This window comes from Schistocerca nitens, chromosome 1 (assembly GCF_023898315.1).
Source record: "Schistocerca nitens isolate TAMUIC-IGC-003100 chromosome 1, iqSchNite1.1, whole genome shotgun sequence".
NCBI classification, from domain to species: domain Eukaryota; kingdom Metazoa; phylum Arthropoda; class Insecta; order Orthoptera; family Acrididae; genus Schistocerca; species Schistocerca nitens.
In genome coordinates this window covers 509,453,828-509,478,315 of record NC_064614.1, presented here as the reverse complement: position 1 = coordinate 509,478,315, position 24,488 = coordinate 509,453,828, and the positions used below count along the sequence as shown (strand labels likewise).

Here is a 24,488-nt window from a genome sequence, read left to right as displayed (position 1 = left end):
GCCTTATCTGTGTAAATGGTTGCCTCACTCAGTTTTCATGAAGTTATCAGGCAAGAAGCTGGTACCTCTGTACATCTACAGGGAATGACTATGCATGGGTACGGTGGTGAGCTTTGGCCCATAAGTCAACTCTAATCAACTGTAGATGACTTGTGTAAATAGGACTGTTGTAATGGTTGACAACTCATGGCTTAATAGTTATTGAACGCTTGTCTTCTTACTCTGCAGTAGTGCACAATGTGTCCAGCATGTCCACAGTGAAAATGTACTGGTCTGTTGTTCTCTGTCCTGCAAATGTCTGTTATTCTGTGGATTGTCGTACTTGGTGAAGGAGTTGGTTGTACCTTTGTTGGTTGAGTGCTTGGTTGTTGTTTTTTGGTGAGCGTAAGTCTGAGTTGACCAACTCCATTCTTCATGATGGGTTTGGCTGGTGGTGTAGATTCATGCTAAAGACCTGAACACCTCTTCCTCAACATTCTCTGTTGCCTCCTGACATTCAAGGTTGTTGTCTCTTATATACTCACACCATCTGTTCTGCCTCCCAAACACTTATGTATATCTTGTGTTACTACCTGAAGCATGAGAATAGTGAGCTCATAGTGGCCTCCACAACTGTGGTAGATACTACATTTGGCATTTGGTCATACTTCTTTTGTCCAACTCTTTTTTTTCTGTTGAATTTCTTTGATTAGCTGGCACCACTTGATGAATTCCTATGTCTTTGTGATGTCTTTTACCATACGAGGTTGGGACATGTATTCTGCAACTCCTTTCATCATGTGTGACATTTTGTCAGCTTCTGTCATTTTAGGAGTCACAATATGGCAGAGGACCAACAGATTCGGTGTGTACAACTGTGTTGTTTTTCAGTTACTCTGGGGCCTGTTCTTCAATTGTTCATCCACTAAGTGGACTAACTGTTGATTGTCACCAAACATTTTCTTTATTTTTGCCTGGAATTTGTTCCAGTTACTGAACATCTCTTCATTGTTCTCATACCACTATTGGGCTATGACATCCACTGTATAAGTACAGATATGCCAAGCAGTTTATGACATCTCAGCTGTTGTATTTGGCAGTTCAGTCAAATCCTTATTCAGTCAAAGCCACGGTTTTGCTGTCTCCACTAAAAATTGTTGACGCAAAACCACAATCAAGTGCAAATCCAAAAGCTGAGTTATCAATGAAATACAGCACTTAGCACTGAAAGCCTGTTTATAGCAAACACCAATGTACAGCCAAAACAGAACTGATCTCCTGGATGGAGAGTGAAGTTGCTTATACAAACACTGAATGTTCCAGAAAGCTAGTATTTGTTCAACCATTGAATATATAGACATTTAAAGCATAAGATATTTCAAGAGCATTCCACAAAAGGGAAATATGAAATAACTAAAGATTTCTGGTGGTTGGATTTGAACTAGTAACCAACAGTATGTCAGCCAGTGACACTAACCAGTACACAACACAGATGGCAACAGAACTTGCCACAGGATGACAACTGCCTGCCATCTGCAGATGAATGGTCACACAGGATGCTTTAATAAGATGTTGGCAGATTTCTCTCAATGTACGTTGATGCCAAAGTGAGAGATTGGGATATGAAATAGCCAGTCAAGACATTCACTTAAAACAAAGCAAAGAAAGACACTACAGGCTTCATACTGCACCTTCTCCTACATGGTTGTGAAGCCAAAATGATGGTGGATACACTGCTCCCATTTCAACTGTATGATACTCAGGATGATTACCTAAATCATCTCATCACTAGGACTGAAAAAGCAAGCCACTGCCTTGCATATGGACCCTGAACACCACAGAGAAAGACAGAGCACTTTAGTGTCAAGCACCAGCCAGTGAGATACAGACAAGTAGACTTGGTATGGATTTTTATGCCTGTGCAGTGTGTGGGACTACCAGGAAAGATACCAAAATCTTTTCCTTGTCAGACTTCACATACGAAGAAGAGGATTAAGAGCATCCATCAAGTAGACAAATGCCACAGGCATCATCCATGAGGTGCAGATTGATGTGAGGTTGAAGGAAACTAAAGCACACTCAACACTCATGAAGCTTCAACAGGAAACACTATCTTTGATGCTCACCTTAGTGGAGGGGATGCAACAAAATGATCAGAATGCTAGAATCCATAAGCACCACCATACAGAGAACCAGTGACAAGATCTGGATCCAAGATACTGTAGTCAGCTTCATTGAGGTCTTCTGAAACAGAGGGCCACAGTTTCTCCAGGAAAGGGAGCAATGCCATGAGCTATGGTGCATGCAGTGTAGTTTAGTAGTTGGCATCAATGGCTGACATGTTGCAAGTTGCTAGTTCAAACTTGTTAAAGAGCAATTATTTATTGTTTAGTACTTATCATCTCTGAAAGGTTCTTGAAATATGTGATGTTTGTTATGTTTGTATATTCTTGAATGTTTGATGTCTGACCGAATAGCTGCACATTCCATGCAAGAGGTCAGCTCTGTTCCAGCTGTGTGTTGGTATTCTTAATAGAAGTGCTTTCAGTGCTAAGTTTTGTATTTCATTGATGACCTAGCTTTTGGATTTGGACTTGATCATGTTTTTGAGATAACAATGTACCACAGATCCCTGAAACAAGAAAGTGTGTGTGATATCTGAAAGAAAGCACAGGTCACACTTGTTTTCAAAAAGGGTAGCAGAAGTGATACAGAAAACTACCGTCCAGTATCTTTGAAATACATATCTCATAGAGTATTCGAAGATAATCTGAGTCAAAATATAATGGAATATCTTGAATAGAATAACTCCATTCCTACAAATCAGTAATCTGGAAACATCATTCATTCAAAACCATAGTCATGCATTTTCCACATGACACCATGAAGGCCATCGTTCAGAGCAACCAGTAGATGCTGTCTCCACAACTTCTGAAAAGCATTTCAGTCAGTATCACACTAATCATTACTAATGAAAGTATGATCATATGAGGTATGAAAGAAAATTAATTTCTCCAGTGAGGATTGATAAGGAGGACACAACATGTTTTCTTGGATGGGAAGTCATCAACAAATGTAAAATAACTTCAAGCATGCCTGAGGGAGGTGTACTGGGGCCCTTATTGTTCATGTTGTATATTAATGATCTGGCAAACAATATCAATAGTAACCTCGGATTTTCATAGATGATGCAGCTATTTTTAATGAAATACTGTCTGATAAAACTGTGTAAATATTATCAGTCAAATCATGACAAGCATTCAAAGTGGTGTAAATACTGACAATTTACTTTAAATATTCATAAATGTAAAAGTATGTACTTCACAATGCAGAAACATAGAATCTTTTAACTATAATATTAATGAGCCATGAATGAATCAGTCAATGCACATCACTACTTGGGTGAAACAGTTTGTAGGGTATGAAGTCCAGTGATCACATGGGCTCAGTCATAGCTAAAGCAGGTAGCAGACTTTGGTTCATTGGTAGGATACTAGCTTTTGGGGATTATTAGCTTGAGGTTGTACAAGTATCAGGAAGAAACAATTTCAGAAGAGACTCAGGGTGAAGGCTTTCCATACAACCCACAGCTTCCACAGTCAAGCTTCATATTGAGTACTATCATGGATTGGAGGCTCACACCAGACTCAAAAAAGAGGTCCCAAGGAAGGGTAACCAAGTGGAACTGACTGTCTCTTGATAGGTTAGATCTAATTCCCAAGTAGGGGGATAGAACTGTTAAGTGGACATGTGTATCCCTTGAGGTCCTCATCAATATTAAAAAATGGGACAGTTTATTGTCTGAGGATGATACAGTGCACACCCCCACACTGAAATCAGTTTTCATTCATGTCCAGCTGCAAAAATTGGGATAATGCTTGCTGACTAAAATTCATATCCTACAAACTGTTGCACTCAAATAGTGATGTGTGCTGACTGATTCAATTGTGACTCATTGTAGTCTAAAGATTCTAGATTTCTGCACTGTAAAGTTCATAATTTTACATTTCTGCACATGTAATAAGTTGTCAATATTTGCACCACTTTGAAAGCTGGTCTAGTTGCAACTTATTATATTCACATACCCTTTTTCAGACAGTACTTTACAAGTGTGACCTATTCTAAAATATTCCTCTAGTGTATCGGATCCATACAAAATAGGACTACCCCGAGGATATTGAATGAGCATAAAGGTTTATCTGACCCATGGGAGAGCACTATAGAAAAATTGAAAAAAAAAAGGAGTGGCAGTCACCTATAAATACATGTCAACTTTCCTTTGAAAGCCAGCTTGAAACATTTCAAGATCCAGCATAAAGTGAGAAATATGGGAAAATACTGCAACCTCATAGGACCACAAGACAAGAGTAAACTAATTACAGTACATGCAGAGGCACTTAAGCAATCATTCCTCAAGCACTTCATACATGAATTTAACAGGAAGAAGTCTAATAAATCGTACAATGGGGAGTATCTTCTGCCATGCACTTCACAGGGGTCTACTTAAATGTAAATGTAATGGTAGAGAGAGTGATAATCATACAATGGGGAGTATCTTCTGCCATACACTTCACAGGGGTTTACTTAAATGTAAATGTAATGGTAGAGAGAGTGATACAAAGCCTGTCTGCCCTTCCCCTACATGTACAGTTCAAGAACCCACAAAAATTTACTGGGGTTTTTCCAGGTCAAATATGCGAACAGAGAATTGTTTGCAGCCAGTGACATGAGCTACAAAATGACTTTTCTCAGTAAGCAGGACACTGTTCATGGAAGTGACTTTTTCCGACATACTTAACTGTGTTTCAGAATTCTGGGGTCAAACTCCAGTTCAGCACACAATTTTCAGATATTAAAATTTGCACGTAGACCTAGTTACTCAACTATTAAAGTAAGGATCAGCAGTGAGGTGATATTGGATAACTAACTTAAATGAATGCTTCCAGACATCATTTGTATTACTTGCAAAGTGACAATACTCAATCTACATATGATTGCCCTGGAAATAAAAACCATTTAAGTGATGTGCCTGTTAAGAATTTGTGAAAGAGCCAACTGTATAACTTGTTTCAAGCTGCGACTGGCAGACTAACAGAAGTTTCATGTCTCTTTGTGCTTCATTCTCCTGAAATGGAACCACATTAGTCTGATCATCTAAGGTACTGACTTTATTTGTCAGTCAGGTACTGTATACACATGATATAAGTTCACATATAATTTTTCTCCCAGGTATTCTGTCTGTCAAACTGAAATGTCACAAAAATGAAATAAAAAATAAATCACAGAATTAATTCTATGCTTACTGATAATACAAGTGGAATACTTTGATATTTTTGTCCAATAATGATTAATGATGGACATGATGTACCCAAAGACATTTTTTGCTATCATTAATCCCAAAATTCTGTTGCATTTTAGTATGAACACTTTATTGACAATGTTTATAATATACATGTGAGAACACAAACAACTCAAGTTAAGCATAGGATATCTGAAAGTCAACAAACCAAAGTGAAATCAAAGAACAATCAGGATTCAGTGATATACATTATAGCTCATAATCAATGGAAAATCCATGATGGAATGTAACAATATTATGAAAAGTGTAGTTGCTACTCACCATATAGTGGAGATGCTGAGTCATAGAAAGCCATAACAAAAAGACAGTCTTTTTGTTGTGTCTATCTGCAACTCAGCATCTTTGCTATATGGTGAGTAGAAACTAGCCTTTTCATAATATTATTATAGCTCATAATGACACAGAATCTATATCACCCCCCCCCCCACTCCATCCACTTCTAATTGTAATTTCTATTGAAATGGGCATGAGATCCAGATTATGTGATGAGCAGTGCAGAGGCAGGTAATTCTGGTGAATCTGTCAAAGATTCATCAGGAACTGTGTCCAAAATCTGCTGTAGCATGTCTGGTTTGCAGTTACCAGCATAAAGAGGTGCAGAAGGCAGGTTTATGGCGATTGATGGAAGTCATAGCTGAGATACCACTAACGTTAAGCTTTGAATATTGTCTTATCTGACTAAGAACTGTATATGTTGCGTGATACGGTGGGTGCAAAAGTTTGTGCATAACTTCATACCTAACACAAACCTAGTTACATGCCCAAAGATTAGCAAAGCTGAAAGAACAGTCATATGTTGCTCTCTCTATGTGACTGGGCATAGTTACTGAATGTGCAAAAGTAATGTTTGAACAAAGTCTGATGCCCCAGTAACATGATTAGGCATGTTGCTGAAGCATACTCTGATTAATCTAACTGGTTGACCATAAATCATTTCTGCTGCTGTGGCACAAAAATCGTCCTTCATATTAGTTCAGAAACCCAGTAGGATAATTGGCAGAGTTTTTATCAAATGTTGTGATTCATGACATCCTAGGGACCCTATTAATTAACAGTTTAAACGCTGAATTAAGCCATTTGCTATCAGATGATAAGCTAAAATTTAAATATACTTCACAATTATTAAAAAAGCGATTGATTTGAACATACATGACTCAAGTTACCTGTCTTTGTTGATGGTAATATGCAGAGGCACTCTGAAAAGAGTGTTCCCTCCACAAAAAATATGGTTGCAGTGATTTCAGTGGTAGCATTGGCCATAGGAAAAACTTAAGGCTGTGCCTGTTAGAAAGAATGTCTGTCCTTTAGATGGTGGTAATGGTCTGACAATGTCTATGTGAACATGTTCAAATCGCGGCTGGGTGGGAAAAAAGAGCCTAGAGATGCAATGATATGGTGGGTGATCTTATTATGTTTTCAGGCCACACATTGGTGCATGAAAACTTTGCAGGCTCTGTCCATATTTTGCCACACAAAACCTCACTAAACCAGCCTTGTCCAACTCAGGACTTCAGGGTGGGACAAATCACATAGTAATGAGATTGCCTGTCGACAAAAGTTTGTTGTCACAAACTGGAGAGCATGTGATGTACAAATATCACAATAAAAGTTACATTCAAAAGTGGTATCTGGATGAAACATAGCGGTAAATCAGATGGACATAGAAGGAAGTCTTGTAGCTCACTCACTGTCATATTTTTGTGCCCAAGGCAAGTGCCTTGTAGTCGACTGCACCTGTAATGGAACCTACATAGGCAAGGCCAACTGTCAGTGAACTCATTTCCCCATTGACATAGCAATGAATTACACTGTATAACCTCAGTGTTGCAGCTGACATGGTGATGCTTTGTCTCCCCTCTGACAAAGAGTATAGAATAGCGGCTTGTGATCACTGATTAGTGTAGACTGTAAACTTTCAAACATATGGTGAATATTCTTTATAGAAGCATAAACACATATAACTTGTGGTCATATGTTGACCACCTCTGTTTCAATGGAGATAGTTTCTAGCTGAAGAATACCAAGGGCCGCCAACATTGGTCTATCTATTGTTGGAGTGCAGAGCTTATTGCAGTTGCAGACACATAAGCCATCAAAGCGAGAAATACTTGTGGAACGGGGTGCACTAGAAATGTGGTCTCAGCAATAGCAGTCTTCACATTGTCAAAAGTAGTTTCTGCTTCACTAGTCCACTGTAATTTGTCACTTGGGCTTGGCAAATATCACAAAAAGTCATTCAGTGGACTGGCCAGAAGCAGATGGTTGTGCATAAAACCCTGGCAATAATGTCTGTAGTAATTTTTTAATCATCTGGCTTCTGTTAGAGACAAGTGACTGATCAGAGCATTTTTAATGGCAGCATATTTGACAGTGCTTGTTCTTGTGGCCACAGAATCCTGAATTTCCATGGCCACGTCCTAATTGAGGGTAGCAACAACATAACTTTACCTTCAACCGATGGCCTTTATAGTCTGGTCCCTTCATCCCCCCCCCCTTTCCCCCCAACTATACTTCTCCAGAGGTTATACTGATTAACAGAAACTGGCTTTTCAGTTGTGTGAACCACAGAATGGGATTTTGCTGCCAGAAGACAGAGTTTTAATTGCCATATGGCTACACTCCACACAAATACTTTCAGAAAAGACTTTCTGACACTTAAATCTATACTCGATGTTAAAAACTTTCTCTTCTTGAGAAACTCTTTCCTTGCCATTGCCAATATACATTTTATATCCTCTCTACTTCAACAACCATCAATTATTTTTCCCCCAAAGAGCAAAACTCATCTACTACTTTAAGTGTCTCATTTCCTAAACTAATTCCCTCAGCATCATCTGATTTAATTCAACTACATTCTATTATTCTCGTTTTGTTTTTGTTGATGTTCATCTTATATCCTCCTTTCAAGACAATGTCCATTACGTTCAACTGCTCTTCCAGGTCCTTTGCTGTCTCTGTTAGAATTACTATGTCATCGGGAAACCTCAAAGTTTTTATTTCCTCTCCATGGATTTTAATTCCTAGTCCAAATTTTTCTTTTGTTTTCTTTACTGCTTGCTCAATATACAGACTGAATAATATCAGGGATAGGCTACAACCCTGTCTCACTCCCTTCCTAACCACTGCTTCCCTATCAGGCTCCTTGACTCTTATAATTGCCATCTGGTTTCTGTACAAATTGTAAATAGCCTTTTGATCCCTGTATTTGACCCCTGACACCTTCAGAATTTGAAAGAGAGTATTCCGGTCAACATCGTCAAAAGCCTTCTCTAAGTCTGCAAAAGCTAGAAACGTAGGATTGCCTTTCCTTAATCTATCTTCAAGATAAGTCATAGGGTCAGTATTGCCTCACATGTTCCAACATTTCTATGGAATTCAAACTGATCCTCCCTGAGGTCAGCTTCTACCAGTTTTTCCATTCAACTGTAAATAATTTGTGTTAGTATTTTGCAGCCATGACTTATTAAACTGATAGTTTGGTAATTTTCACTCTGGTTTACACCTGCTTTCTTTGGGATTGGAATTATTATATTCTTCATTGAAGTCTGAGGGTATTTCACCTGTCCCAAACGTCTTGCTCACCAGATGGTAGAGTGTTGTCAGGGCTGACTCTCACAAGGCTATCAGTAGTTCTGATGGAATGTTGTCTACTCCCTGGGCCTTGTTTTGACTTAATTGTTTCAGTGCTCAGTCAAATTCTTCATGCAGTATCATGTCTCCCATTTCATCTTCATCTATTTCCTCTTCCATTTCCACAATATTGCCGTCAAATACATAGCCCTTGTATAGACTCTCTATATACTCCTTCCACCTTTCTGCTTTCCCTTCTTCACTTAAAACTGGTTTTCCATCTGAGCTCTTGATGTTCATACAAATGGTTCTCTTTTCTCCAAGGGTCTTTTTAATTTTCCTATAGGCAGTATCTATCTTACCCCTACTGATATATGCCTCTACATCCTTACATTTGTCCTCTACCAGTTCTTCTTCTACTGTATTTCTTTCCCTCGCTATTGTCAGTCATTCCCTAATGCTGTCTCTGAAACTCTCTACAATCTCTGGTTCTTTCAGCTTATCTAGATCCCATCTCTGTAAGTTCCCATCTTTTCACAGTTTCTTCAGTTTTAATCTACAGTTCATAACCAATAGATTGTGGTCAGAGTCCACATCTGCCCCGGGAAATACCTCGCAATTTAAAACCTGGTTCCTAAATCTCTGTCTTACCACTATATAATCTATCTGAAACCTTCCAGTGTCTCCAGGCCTCTTCCACATATACAACCTTCTCTGATGATTTTTTTAAAACCAAATGCTAGCTATGATTAAGTTATGCTCTGAGCAAAATTATACCAGGTGGCTTCCTCTTTCACACCTTACCCCCTTTCTATATTCACCCACAACTTTTCCTTCTCTTCCTTTTCCTGCTATTGAATTCCAGTCCCCCATGACTATTAAATTTTCATCTCCCTTCACTATCTGAATAATTTCTTTTATCTCATCATACATTTCTTCAATCTCTTCGTCGTCTGCAGAGCTAGTTCCCATATAAACTTGTACTACTGTAGTAGGCATGGGCTTCGTGTCTATCTTGGCCACTATAATACGTTCACTATGCTGTTCATAGTAGTTTACCCATGCTCCTATTTTTTATTCATTACTCCAGCATTACCCCTATTTAATTTTGTATTTATGACTCTGTATTCACCTGACCAGAAGTCTTGTTCCTCCTGCCACCAAACTTCACTAATTACCACTATATATAACTTTAACCTATCCACTTCCCTTTTTAAATTTTCTAACCTACCTACCCGATTAAGGGATCTGACATTCCACTCTCTGATCTGTAGAACATCAGTCTTGTTGCTCCTGATAATGACGTCCTCCTCAGTAGTCCCTGCCTGAAGATCTGAATGGGGGACTATTTTACCTCTGGAATATTTTATCCAAGAGGACACCATCATCATTTAACCATGAAGTAAAGCTGCATGCCCTCAGGAAAAATTACAGCTGTAGTTTCCCCTTGCTTTCTACTGTTTGCAGTACCAGCATGGCAAGTCTGTTTTGATTAATGTTACAAGGCCAGATCAGTCAATCATCCAGACTGTTGCTCCTGCAACTACTGAAGAGGCTGCTGCCTCTCTTCAGGAACCACACATTTGTCTGGCCTCTCAACAGATACCCCTCCATTGTAGTTGCACCTACGGTACGGCTATCTGTATCACTGAGGCCTGCAAGCCTTCCCACCAGCAGCAAGGTCCGTGGTTCTTAGGGGGAAATGTTTTAGTATGAATACTTTATTGACAACATTGATAATATACACAAGAATGTGAACAACTCAAAATAACCACAGGATATCTGAAGGTGAATGAACAAAAATGGAATCAAAGAACAAACCACAGTAATCCATATATACTACAGCTCATAATGACATGGTATCTTTATCACTCTTCTTTTCCTCTTTGTGTCAATCAGCACAACTTCAGATGTCTGAGCACTGCTTCAAAGTGCTCATGCTGTTTGCTTCAGAGTCTCACATCTAGTGACAGTTTTACTGGGGAAAAAGCACAGGGCACAAAATCAGCATTTTAAGGAGATAGAATACTCCAGAAATACACCCCTTTAGACTTTTTAGAACAAGAAGCAGCACAATATTTCTAGGAATCTTCACCACATCATAATCCAATAGAGAGGGAATTCATGAAAGTTAATCAACACAGAAACAAGGCTCTGAAAAGAACTATTTCTGCTATTTAGTTGATATGTCATTGCCAGCGTATCCTATGGATAGGCTTGTTGACACCTAGCTGAATATGACAATGTGCATAATTTCTGGTGCAATCAGATCTACTCCAGTTTACTGGCTTCCACTCCTGATCTACACAGATGTACTGCCCTTATGAGTGAATTCCACAAGGTCTCCAGGAATTCTAACCTACCTGTGCATAGTGACCTGCCACTTTTAAATTGTAAGAGACTGAAATCACGCCATCCAACTCTGTGTGATGCTGCTGCCGTGGTTGCTAAGGACTTCAAACCCCTTCAAGAATGGAAAGGTCAGTGGGAAGCAGTGCATAACATCTTCTCAGGTACTAAACTTCCAAGTGGATTCAACCTACTATGCAAGACCTGTACTACTCTCAACAGAATCCATACCAGCCATGGCTGATGCAGGAATGCTTTCTTTAAATGGAAGAAGCTACCTAATCCAGCCTGTGTCTGTGCGGCTCCATACCAGACTGTTCACCACATCGTCAGTGAATGCAGGATTTGAGCTTATCATGGTGCTGTAGAGGATGTCCTGCTAGCAACTCCAGATGCAATGTGCTGGATTGAGGGACTGGATATTCAGTTGTAAAGACAAACTTAAGTTTCTTGTGTGTCAATATGTACATATGTATATGTAATTTAATTTTATGATATGTCTGCATTAGCCATACGCTAAATAAATAAACACAGAAACAGAAAACTGGAAGATGGCTCTAAACTGAACAAAATTGGTTGTTCAATAATGAGAAAGTCTGCCAATAACAGAATATACAAAATATTACTTATAATGCAAAGTATAGAAAGAAAGTTCAGAGGTAAAATCATGTCAGTCAAGAAAATGTTGCCAGAGTGTAAACAATGTACCTAATCTGAATGTATATTTCATTTAAAGCAATGCCAGTGTTTGCAAAAGTGAAAAGTAAGTTTTGGAATTCAGTGTCAAAGAACCTCAGTGAAAATTACAAAGAAAAATTGCTTAGGGACAAATTAGAGATGAGATGAACAGACATCAAGCTGTCCTTCAAAAATGATCTACACTGCACATCTCAGACTAGGTAAGAATTTGGATAATTATGCTGTAGACTTAGTAGTAAATGCTGCTGAGAACTTTTTAGACAAACTAGAAGAAATAATTTAAGATAGGTCTGCTGAGAAAATTTGTAAATTTTTAAGTGCCTCTAATGTTCATTCTGTACACACTTAATCTGATATTCACTATTATATTAAAGTTGTAAATCTTACTAACATTGATTCACTGTTAGAGAGCAGGCATTATTAACAAAAATTTTAAAATACAACATTGTATCTAGAACTTATAGCGCATATTAAAGTGGTAATAGATCAAATGAAAGTGTCTACAGCCAATAAAAATATTGTAACCTATAAAGTAGCTAAGACTGTATATATTTATAAGAGAAGCAATGTCTCCATAGATGAGATCAAATTCTAATAAAAGCAATCAGTAAGAAATTAGATGAATATGAGTCAATAATTCTTAATGTAAATGAAAGAAATTCTTTTGTTGGCAGGTGATGCAATTATCTATAATGATGCACCATCTGAAAGAAGCTGCATAAATATTCAGTTTGGACTTGATACAATTTCAGAGTGCTGCAGAGATTGGCAACTTGCTTTAAATGTTCAGAAATGTAAAATTGTGATGTGCCCTTCACAAAATTAAAAAAACGTAGTATCTTATGACTATAATATCAGTGAGTCACAGTTGGAATCAGCCAATTCATACAAATATCTGGGTGTAGCACCTTGTAGGGGTATGAACTGGAATGACCACAGAGGTTCTGTCATGGGTAAAGCAGGTGGTACAGAAGTTTGCTGGTAGAATACTGGGGAAGGGCAGTCAATCTGCAGAGGAGATTCCGTATGACCAGTTCTGGAATATTGCTCAAGTGTGTGGGATCTTACCAGATAGGACTAACAGGAGATGTTGAACATATACAGAGAATGGCAGCACCAATGGTCCACATTTGTTTAATCCATGGGAGAGTGTCACAGAGATACTGAAGGAACTGAATTGGAAGGCTCTCAAAGATAGACATAAACTATCCCACGGAAGTCTATTAACAAAGTTTCAAGAAACAGCTTTAAATGATTACTCTAGGAATATACTACAACTACCTATGTATTGCTCACATAGGGATTGCGAGGAAAAGAGTAGAATAATTACTGCAAGCACAGAGGCATTTAGACAACAATTCTTCCCACACTCTACACATGAATGGAACAGGAAGAAACTGTAATAACTGGTACAATGGGATGCACCTCAAAGTAGTTTGCAGAGTATAGATGTAGATGCCGGTTACTATAAAAGAATGTATATAAAAAAAGACTATGACGTTTGTCAAAGTGAACCAAATGTTTAAAATGTCAAAATATCTCACCAAAAAAATCAGACATGGTCAAGAAAATAGTTAGTAATAGTTCTTTTTTGCTAACAGATACATTACTTAAGAAATGCATAGTTATTAATCCTGGTCCATCAAAATTAATGCCAAAAGCTATGGCCCTACTAGGTCCGCAGTTAATTAAATTAAAGCCCCTTTGGCCAAGTTATTTTTTTCAGTAAGGTACTATATTTAATAAGCTTATGACTGAGCCTTCTTTTCTTCCAAACAACCATATGATAAAGAACACAGCAGATCTTGTAGAATTTACTCAGTACACAGTTATTTCAGATGCTAAATTCCTTTAATTAGGTTTGCCAAACTTGCATTGTCTGACAAAAAATTGAAGCATGCAGAAGACATAGTCAGAAGTGAATATAACTTTGAACATGTACACTCCATTCATGGGTATGTAAATAGAGTTGCAAGCCTCTGTGACTGGTAGAATGGCTACCTGAGAGCATTAGTGTTGTTTGCATTAAGTTTTGTTACCAGCCTTGGTAAAGTATATTAGGGATATGAACAATATCAGACGTTATCATTCTGAAGGACATGAAGATGTTGCTTACTTGTGTCAGACAGAGTTTTCAGCACCTGATAGATACTGAAATGGGCCTCATTGTGGGTCTCTAATGGCTGGCTGGTTGAATGACGCAGTATCTAGATTTGTGGGGCATTTGGATGTGACAGTGGTCCAGTGTCAAACTGCAAGGGAGTGTGACAGCAGACATACTTGCAGTTAAGGTTACATTGGATTATGACTGACCACTACAAGGGTGCATCATCAAAATATGCACCAGGCACATTGTAACCTGTGTCACATCTGTGCCTGTCATCCAAGAACATTCTGTGTCATCCTGCTCCATTGGTCAGAGACTAGCATTAGCCAGATTAGGGAATTACTTTGACAGGCCTATGTTGCCATTAACACTACAACACACATGGATGAGTTTGGAGTGGTGGCCTAATGCGAGAGTGTGGACTGCTGATGAATGGCACTGCACTGTGTTCTCAATGAACCTTGGTTCAGCACTACCCTGAATGGCCATCGTCAGAGAGTATGTTGGTGACCTGAGGAGAGGTCCCATTCTTCCAATGTTTTGGAGAGCCACAGTTACTTTAGTCATGGTGTTATGGTGTGGGCACCCACTGCATATGACTGATACTGTTTGAGGGAACTCTGATGGCACAATGGTACAGGTCATCATGTATCTTCCCATGTTACCTTTCATGTGACAGTACTGTAATGCCATTTTTAACAGAAAAATTCTTGTCCACAAATGGCACATACCTATGAACTATCTCCATGAATTTTATGTACTCCCATTGCCAGCAAGATCATCAGATCTGCCCTGAGAACATGTGTGGGACCAGCTTGGACTGTAGCTCTATCTGCCTAACAGGAACTTTGGCAAATAATTTATAGACTTAATAGACAATCAGTTTTTTACAAAATAAAAAGAGTTAAAAATAAGACTGTATAGAGCAAGAAAAATGTAAATGATACTCTTTTGCTATCTAGGATGAATAGGAAGTGAAACGGCTCACCTTACGGGCAGACTGGGAGCAGCAAGAATTATTGCATGCACGGAGCTTGCCAGCTGCTGCCCCTGGTTGCTGCTGTTGCTCCTGATGAGTGCTCCCTGTAACTGATCATAAACTAACTTCAAACCACAGTGAATGAAACAAATTCACTGCAAATTGTAGCACACATGAGGTGTGTGAGAAAAGTAATGATCCTTGTTTTTTATGTACCAAAGTTTTTGTTTTATTTTATTTTATTTCCTAACAATGATAGTGTCTCCTTCAAGGTAGTTCCCTTTGGCAGCCATACACCAGTAGAACCATTGTTCCCAGTTACTGTAGCATTACTGAAAGACTTTAACTGGTAAGGTCTTTAACATGTTGATCACATTTTTTGAATGTTCTCCAGAGTCTCAACATGATGTCCTTTTAAGACACTTTTTAATTTCAAGAAAATAAAAAATGTTACAAGAACTCAGATCAAGTGAATGGGGGGGCCTGAAGAACAACAGGAGTGCCTTTTGAGGTAAAAAATTCTGTGATGGAAGTGGCTGTGTGACATCCACTTGTCTGCAATGTCCAGTCTCATTCATTCAGCCTTTTCATAAGCCTTTCAAGAACACTTGGTTGACAATGTTTCCTGGAGGAATAATTCCACAAGAGCTTGCAAATGTTTAATGTTTTCACTGTTTTTTAAATTGAATGTTCATCTCTAGCATGTTTTTGGCCTTCCAAGAATGGTTTGTGCCAGCGAAAAATTTGTGCTTGTGATAAAGAATGTTCCACATAGGGCTGTTTCAACTGTTCAGTGGTCACACTTATGGATTTTTGTAACACACAACAAAAACACAACTTCAATGATGGCACTCTCAAAAATCACATGGTGATTGTGCAGATCTGAAACTCAAACAGAGCATCTGGAAGGGATGAATACACTGGTCTATACATGTAGAACAACACAGAATTACTATTTGCTCGCAGTGTTTTCAGTCTCATTATTTTTCTCACACACTTCATACTTCAGCTTTTCTTAATGCTATGTGAATGAATGAAACAAATTTGACTGAGGTGTCATATCAAACATTAAAACTGATTAATTTTTTCATAAGAATGTTATTATATGTATGTATTTCTTTTACCCTATATTCATTGTCACTAAAGCACAAACACATCAATGATGCCCTTCACAAAAAGGTGAAAGAACAATTTCTTCCATTGATAAGGTCCAAAGAAGAGTGGCAAGATTCATGACTGCTACATTTAGCCATCATGAGAGTGTTACAAATCTTGTAGAAAGTTTGATGTGGGACACACTTGCCGACAGATGACACTCTAATCGGAAGGGGCTGCTCACTAAATTCTGAAAGCTGATCTTTGCCGAGGATGTAGAGAATATATTATTACCACCAACTTTCAAAGCGTGCAATGATCGCCATTCAAAGATAAGGGAAATTAGAGCTCATACTGAGACGTTCAGACAGTCGTTTTTCCCTCATGCAGTCTGCGAGTGGAACAGAGGGGGGAACTATGACTCTAGCATGAATAGTGCCCTCCGCCACACACCACTTGGTCTCTCTCTCTCTCTCTATCTCTCTCTCTCTTTCTCTCTCCCCACCAGAAGCAGCAAATAATTTCTCTGCACAGTATGAATGATTTGGGCAGTCTGATAGTCTGTCATTACTGTATCTAAAAAGTACTGGCAGTACTCTGACTTTCATTTTCATAAATACAGGCACACAACCAAATGGCTGTGCAGCCATGAAAACAATTAAAAACAGATGAAAACCTACCTAACATTAAATGGAGAAAGACACAATGGAGCTCCTTGGACAACATGCTTCTTGAACTTTTCATGCCACATGAGCACTGGCCATAAAAAGACAACTTAATGAGCATTTTTGTATTTGCTATGTTGTAGTGGAATAAGAAAATATGTCTAGGAATGATCTGGTGATTCACAGTGTGGGACGTATACAGCCCAAAACAGAAACTGAAAAAGGTGTGTTAGTCGTCAACACTGATATGATGCACCTACATTCATAACAGAAGCAGTAGGAATGTGTTCGTGAGTTGAGCAGAGACAAACACTGGTGGGTATTTTTCATTCAAAAGAAAAGAAACTGAATACTAGTTCTGAGTATGGATGAAATGAAATTTGTCAAGTATGTTTAACTTTGTTTTCATGCCTCCCATAAAAGCACTCACCTAACTAGTAACTGTTTCCTAAACAGAAACCATGAGACATGGCAGTGACATGCTATTTCACTGACCACACTCATTTCTGATCTATAACATTAAGTTAAGAATTAGGATAACTTGTTACAGAACACATCCTAAATATATAATATTTTGTGTAATTTTTAATTTATTGATGAAATCTGACATCTGGTTCAAGAGTTATGTGTCTTTCAATCGAGTAGTGTATCAAAACTTAGAGAGATAAGAAGCAGTCATATTCGTTCATAGGAGGTACTGGCAGAATTGAAGCTGTGAGGATGGGTCGTGAGTCATGCTTGGATAACTCAGGTGGTAGAGCACTTGCCTACAAAAGGCAAAGGTCCTGAGTTTGAGTCTCGGTTTGGCACACAGTTTTAATCTGCCAGGAAGTTTCATATTCATTCATTGTCACGCAAGATGGCAAGACACACCCGTGAGTGAAGCAAGTCCATTATGTGACAGAAACAAAGTACCAGAGAGAGGCAAAAGTGAGGAATCTCAAATGTTCTGTAAGCTTGATGCAGATACACTTCCATCAAAACTAAAATGTAACATGCATTTTAATGGAAAGACACCCTGGACTTGGCCCTGGCCCTGAAGGGTGGGAGAAACAAAGCAGTTCATTCCTAAACAGTTCTTAGCAGACAGAGAAATCACAAAATCATTACAAGAAGGACTCCAAGTGAGTTTATGCTTGCTGGGTAGGTGTGGAGCATCAAAGTCACTAAATTAGCAGTATCAGGAAAAGTGGTATGTCTGAGGTTAGCCCGCAGCTCGTGGTCGTGCGGTAGTGTTCTCGCTTCCCACGCCCAGGTTCCCGGGTTCGATTCCCGGCGGGGTCAGGGATTTTCTCTGCCTCGTGATGGTTGGGTGTTGTGTGATGTCCTTAGGTTAGTTAGGTTTAAGTAGTTCTAAGTTCTAGGGGACTGATGACTATAGATGTTAAGTCCCATAGTGCTCAGAGCCATTTGAACGATTTTTTTGTCTGAGGTTACAGTCTGCTAAAAAGTTACATGTTGGTGGTATCATCCACTTATTATGGGTAGGTGATGAATAATGTTGGCTAAAGTGAGAACTGTAGCTGGTGGCCACTCAACCTCAATGACTTAATAAGCTTTATTGTTAGTTTGTGCAATGTTTGTGAAGTATAACTATGGACAGCCATGCAGGAACTGACTTTGATTGGTGTTTAAAAATTATATTTTTGACTGTGACACTAACTACAGATTTAGACATGGTTAGATCAGGTGAGCAAAGCTTATACCATGCAGTTGCATCATCCCTCACATTAGTAATGATAATGCTTGTTATCTTACTATGTATGTACTCGTTGTGGTGGATAAACAGAGATGGCCTTCAGGTCAAGACTGCATGTGGAAGTTTAACGGTAGCGGAGAATCTTGTGGGTCAAGGTGTTAAGCAACTGCAGAATCCTTCCAGTATTTCTCTTACAAAGTCTTGAATTGCAGCATAGGTTTTTGGATCTTCACTGGGGCCATTAGTTCATCAAAATTATGTTGGGAGATGGTTTATTCAAACTGGTTGTTTCCATGAAGGCTCCATCAGTGCTGGTGTGCTGCATATTTATTGCTGGTTTGCAGTTGTTGCTGATATACACCATTTGGGAGACATCTCTTTCTTGGCCAATTCTTTAATTCAGTGATTGTGTGTGTGCTACAAGTTTGAGTGTAATGTCTAAATGAGAACAACCAGGTAAAGTCAGTGATATTTAATGGGTTGTGGTGTTGGTGATACAGATTAAGTTAAAGTAATCAACAGATAGAGTTGAGGTAGTGCTAGAGCATACATGTCTATTACTACTTCAGTTACCACTGCAGCAAGTTCTTTTCCATAGACACATTGCCTGTTTTTGTCCTTTTGACCTATCTTGTAAGAAATGATGCATAAGCATCAATAAACCAAATTAAATAGGTTGCAACCATTTTGGCAAATACAAAGGGTTGACTCACAAAGTATAACACATGAAAACAATAGATAAAAAATAATGGTGGCAATTGTGTACCAGGTTTCTTTTATGAGAAGTGCTATGCTAGCTGAATATATCAAATCTGTCATTCATGATGTATATAAATGTTCATGTCAACTGTTTTATAAACAGTAACTGTTCCTTTTTATTCTGACAGATGATTTCTCCTGGTAAGCTAATGCCTCAATACTCTGAGATGTGTTGCCCTGGTAGCCCTTTTGAATGAGACCACATTCCCTGTGTGTTGTAAAGTCAACAGATTCTTTACTATTAGACTTCAGCAAGTCTACTCAGTTGTGCGAGCTGTAGTTCACTCACTAAGATAAATATGTCATTATGTGACACATAGAAGGGGCTCAAGTATTCAATGTATTGTAAAGATGTTCATTCATTCATTTACTGCTTACATGAAGCAGTATCTATGTGAGAAAAAAAATACACTTCTCCAATATCTAACACAGCTCACCATGACAGTCATTTTTACACAGTTTTGTGCTAATTTCACCGTCACCAGCCACACATCAAGACAGTATTTTCCATTTTACATGCTATTGGTATTAGACAAATAAACATCTACCAGCCTTATTTATACTGCAAGTGACAGACGAACTGTTGGAAATGTATCATGAATTGTTTCCTAAGTCAATATAAAATATACTGTGAACAGTTTCAAATGAAATGCAAACTGCAGAAAAGTATTTCACGACTTGCTGAGAAGAAGAAAGTTGTGAACTAGTTTCAAAACATGAGAGGATGCTTTTGGCTATTTTGTTTATTACTGCAAGTCTGCCACATCAATTTTAATGTTTAAGCTTCTTATGGCAGCTTGTATTCACATTGTTGGGCTTCTGGTGATCAGGGAAGATCTTCAATATGTAGCAAATCAATGAGTTTGGTACTACATGGACAGAACTTAATGTTACTGAAGACATACCAAACTACATTAAAATATCACACAAGCCATGTGTCAAAACATTTAAGGATTTATCCCATTTTTCTTTTTGTGGGTTACTATTCATAGAGATAGTGCAAGGTTTGTCCCATTAAGTAAATGTAACATGATGCACAATGCTAATATATTGGTGCAAAGGCACTGGGTGATAACCCAGCAAAGTATGTAAAATATTTAATGTGTGTATCACTCCCTGCTTCCCAAATATTCACCGATAGCAACAGATATCATACACTGCAATAGAATACTTTAAACTACACCTTCTCCTTTCAGCATGCTCGTATATTACTTAAGGCATGCAAAAATGTTTTGGAAATTAGACGAAAATCACAGAGGTTGTACCATATTATCTGCCACTGTAGCCGAAGTTTTTAACCCACATCTGTGTCATGGTGCTTGACTTAGTAGCTGCTCCATATCCTGGTGGTGGGACAAAATTTGCCCCCACAGAAGTTTACTGGCATGGAGAGGAGAGGTGGTGATGTAAAATTCCTTATCAGACTTGGTGCTAATATCCAGGTTAAATTCCAAACTTATTCACAGTGTCTCATGAAGTGAGATCATGTGACATGGGTGAAAGTTTCTTTTAATGGTATGATATTCGATTTTAGCTGTAAATCTTTTTATTTTACTATTGAAATTTTGGCATTTATATCATTTTCAAGCATAAGATTCGATGTTATATTATTTCATAGACATAAATTGAAAATAACGTTCTTCTTTACACTGTGTACTCTTGGCAGTGATATAGTCATTGCTTGTCATTAATGACAAAAGTAAAATTGTTATTGACTTGCAAGTAGAAGCCCCAGTAATATAATATTGAGTCTATCACATGAGAAAGATACATACTATTTCTTAAGCAATGTACTAAAAGGTTCTCTGTTGCTAACCTACTACATGGCTCTCATTTGGGATGAGTTTCTTATCAGATAGTTGTTGTACATAATTTTTCCCTGCATGAATACTCTAACTTAGATCTTTTTGTAGATATTAGAAGAGGCAAACAGTTCTTGGAACAGTGTACATACAAGGGTCACTCCAAAAGAAATGCACACTATTTTTGTAAAAATACAGTTTTCATTCTGCATGTGTGAAAGTTTCACAGTGTGTAGATGCATCCTTCCCACTTGTTTTCAAACTTAGTTCACCTGTTCACATGAGTGGTGCCATCACAGCATGTCTTCAAGATAGCTGCTATACTTGACGTTTGTCGGAAGCAACGTGCTGTCATAGAATTCCTGTGCTGTGAAAACGAGACAGTAGGGAACATCAACAAGAGGTTGAAAAAGGTGTATGGAGATGCTGCTGTTGATTGCAGTACAGTTAGTCGGTGGGCAAGCAGGTTACATGATGAAAATGGGCACGGCAATATTGAGGACTGTCCTCGCAGTGTGCAGAGAGTTAACGAATTGGTGACTGCTGACAGACGCGTCACAGTGAACGAATTGTCATGCTAGTTGGGGTAGGGGAAGGAAGTGTTTGCAGAATACTGAAAGTGTTGGCGTTAAAAAAAGGTTTGGACCATGTGGGTTCCCAGGATGTTGACAGTGGCTCACAAAGAAACAAGAAAAACGGTATGCAGCGAACTTTTGGAACAGTACGAGAATGGTGGAGATGAATTTCTTGGAAGAACTGTGACAGGTGATGAAACATGGCTCCATTATTTTTCACCAGAGATGAAGAGGCAATCAATGGAGTGGCATCATGTGAATTCACCTAAGAAAAAAAATTCAAAACCATACCTTCTGCTGGAAAAGTTATGGCTACGGCCGCCTTACAGTCCTGACCTAGCTCCATGTCACCATCATCTCTTTGGGAAACTGAAAGACTCTCTTCGTGGAACAAGGTTTGAAGATGATGACTCCCTTGTGCACGCTGCCAAACAGTGGCTCCAACAGGTTGGTCCAGAATTTTACCGTGTGGGTATACAGGCACTGGTTCCAAGATGGTGTAAGGCAGTTGAGAGGGATGGAAATTATGTGGAGAAATGAAAATATTGTTCCTAAAGGATGTATCTACACACTGTAAAACTTTCAAACATGTAGAATAAAAGATGGATTAAAAAAAAAATAGAGTGCATTTCTTTTGGAGTGACCCTGATATTTTACATCAGTATTGCAGTAATCTGTTTCCATCACTGGAAATTTTAATGGCTTTTGTTATCCATTATGTTTTGTTCTTAACATCTAACTTTTGATGCTAAGAAGGAAAGTTGCGTTAAAGTAATAAAGGAAGATATTTTTGAAACACATGTACATGCTGTCAGCATTTTTCTCATAGAAAATGTTTTCCCAGTTTTCCTTAGGTAATAGGAAGTTAAATATTCTAATATTATCTCCATAAACTGTTCTTTTCTTAGTTTCCTTTTTGTAACTGTCACCACTTTTTTGCATCTGTATGCATAATAATTATGCCTCATGTTCACTATAACCCATGCCCAGTACATTGCTAGTGAAGGCATAGTTTGTATCTGAGATAAGTACTATGTCAATGACAGATTTTATGCATGTTTTTGATCTTGTTGGATGGTTATTGTGTGAACCATATCAAATGGTTTTGTTTTGTTTATTAAAATATCCATAGCAACACTGCTTTTTGAAAAGTCAGTTTTAAAGTAGACACAAAGTACACTATCTTCATATTACATGGGCTCCGTCTGTTCAGCAGAACCTCCACCTTGTTCATAAAAATAAATGAATTACCACTTAGTGTTCCATATACATTAATGATTATGAAGTTAAGTTCAGGCAGACTGGGTGCAGGCAGCCCGGAATGCATTTCTACTGGAATAATATAATGTGATGAAGCTACCTCATTAAAGCAGCTCACTAATGTAAAGCCACAATACAAATTATGATACATCAACATATAGTTTATACTGGAGTATTCTTACAGCATTGTAATCTTGTTTTTAAGACAGTGAACATGATATAATACAACAAAAGATGGAATTGTTGGTGTCTCAGTTGACACTGTTTCTGAAGACATTTCTATTTAAGTACTTACCCTAAAAAATCATCTGTGGTGTGTGTTATCATCATACTGGTACTGTTGATAGTGTATGGACTTATATAATTACTAATTTTTTGCAGAAAATGTTACTGGTTTATACATGCAGATAGCGAATAAATGAAAATCCTTGCCAATACACTGTTAACTCCTGCAAGAAAAATTGAAAAAAAATGGGAAAAAAGAAAATTCTCCTGGTAGACTCAAACTGAGGACTGCTGGGGTCTAAACGTGAATGTGAGAGTCAGTTGAAACATGCTGTATCTCCTCTTCCTACCCATCACAATATTACATGTTGGATCACTGAGTGCCACAAGTAGATTTGACACGCTGAAATAGGATGAGAGAGTTGTTGAAGACTACAGGCAGTTACCAGCAGAAGCCTTGAATTGCCACACTACGGCAATGTGGTGTGCCAGAAAGGAAAACTACCAAAATTAATGTAGATCAATAAACAATAAAGCTAGGCAGCTGAATGGGGTATCAGTATGTAGACTTTGATGACAAGCATTTTCATAAATGTTGTTTTAGGTTCTAGAAAGCCTGGAGAACTTAATCACTGACTTTCCTACTCCATTACACTAATAACTAGACAAACATTTAAGACACATCACTCTCTACCAGACTCTTGCCCTATTAGTAGCTTCTACCAAACCAAAATCATCAAAGCGACAAATTATACGTCATAAAGCATCCCATCAAAGTAACAAATGTAAAACACTCGAACTGATGTGAGCCAAATTCCCACTGAATGGGCTTGGGATGTGCTCCCAATACTTGGGACGCAATCCTGACATCATCCCACCAATTGACACATAGCATCTGAGTCATAGACAACACTATTATTAACTTGTCTGTCAGTATGATGAGTTTTGAACTTGCTGCTGACATCATTGAATTTATTGATGGCAAGAAGAAATGAATTACAATGCTCATACAGACAGAAACAAAATACATCAGGAAAACACTAAAGTTGTTGATATGAAATTATCAAAGCAGGATTCAAGTATCTGATACAAACCAAAACAAGTGAATTGCTCATTATAAATAAGTCATTGCTAGTATGGTTGAATGAGAGCCTGTGTATGATCTTTCTACAATTTTAAGGCAGGATATGGGGCCTTAATGAAACTGTGTTCAAGGATGCATTTACTTTAAATTTATGGAGTTTTGTTAATGGTAATATTTAATAGTGAGACAATGTCTCAAAACCAACTAAATGAATCAATAAAAAAAGGTTATTTTTTTGTCCTATGAATCACTCTTGTGGGTTTCCACATACCATTGGATGAA

General features: G+C 38.1%; 1 protein-coding gene across 11 annotated transcripts in view; it reads right to left on the bottom strand.

Annotated features, from left to right (window-relative positions):
- Positions 1-24,488, bottom strand: part of LOC126253109 (putative thiamine transporter SLC35F3) — a 708,458-nt gene that overhangs the window by 284,987 nt on the left and 398,983 nt on the right. For all 11 annotated transcript variants that reach the window (XM_049954222.1, XM_049954231.1, XM_049954240.1 and 8 more), the window contains exon 4: positions 15,052-15,152. In XM_049954222.1, coding sequence (XP_049810179.1) covers positions 15,052-15,152 — 101 coding nt within the window. The remainder of the gene's footprint in view (positions 1-15,051; positions 15,153-24,488) is intronic.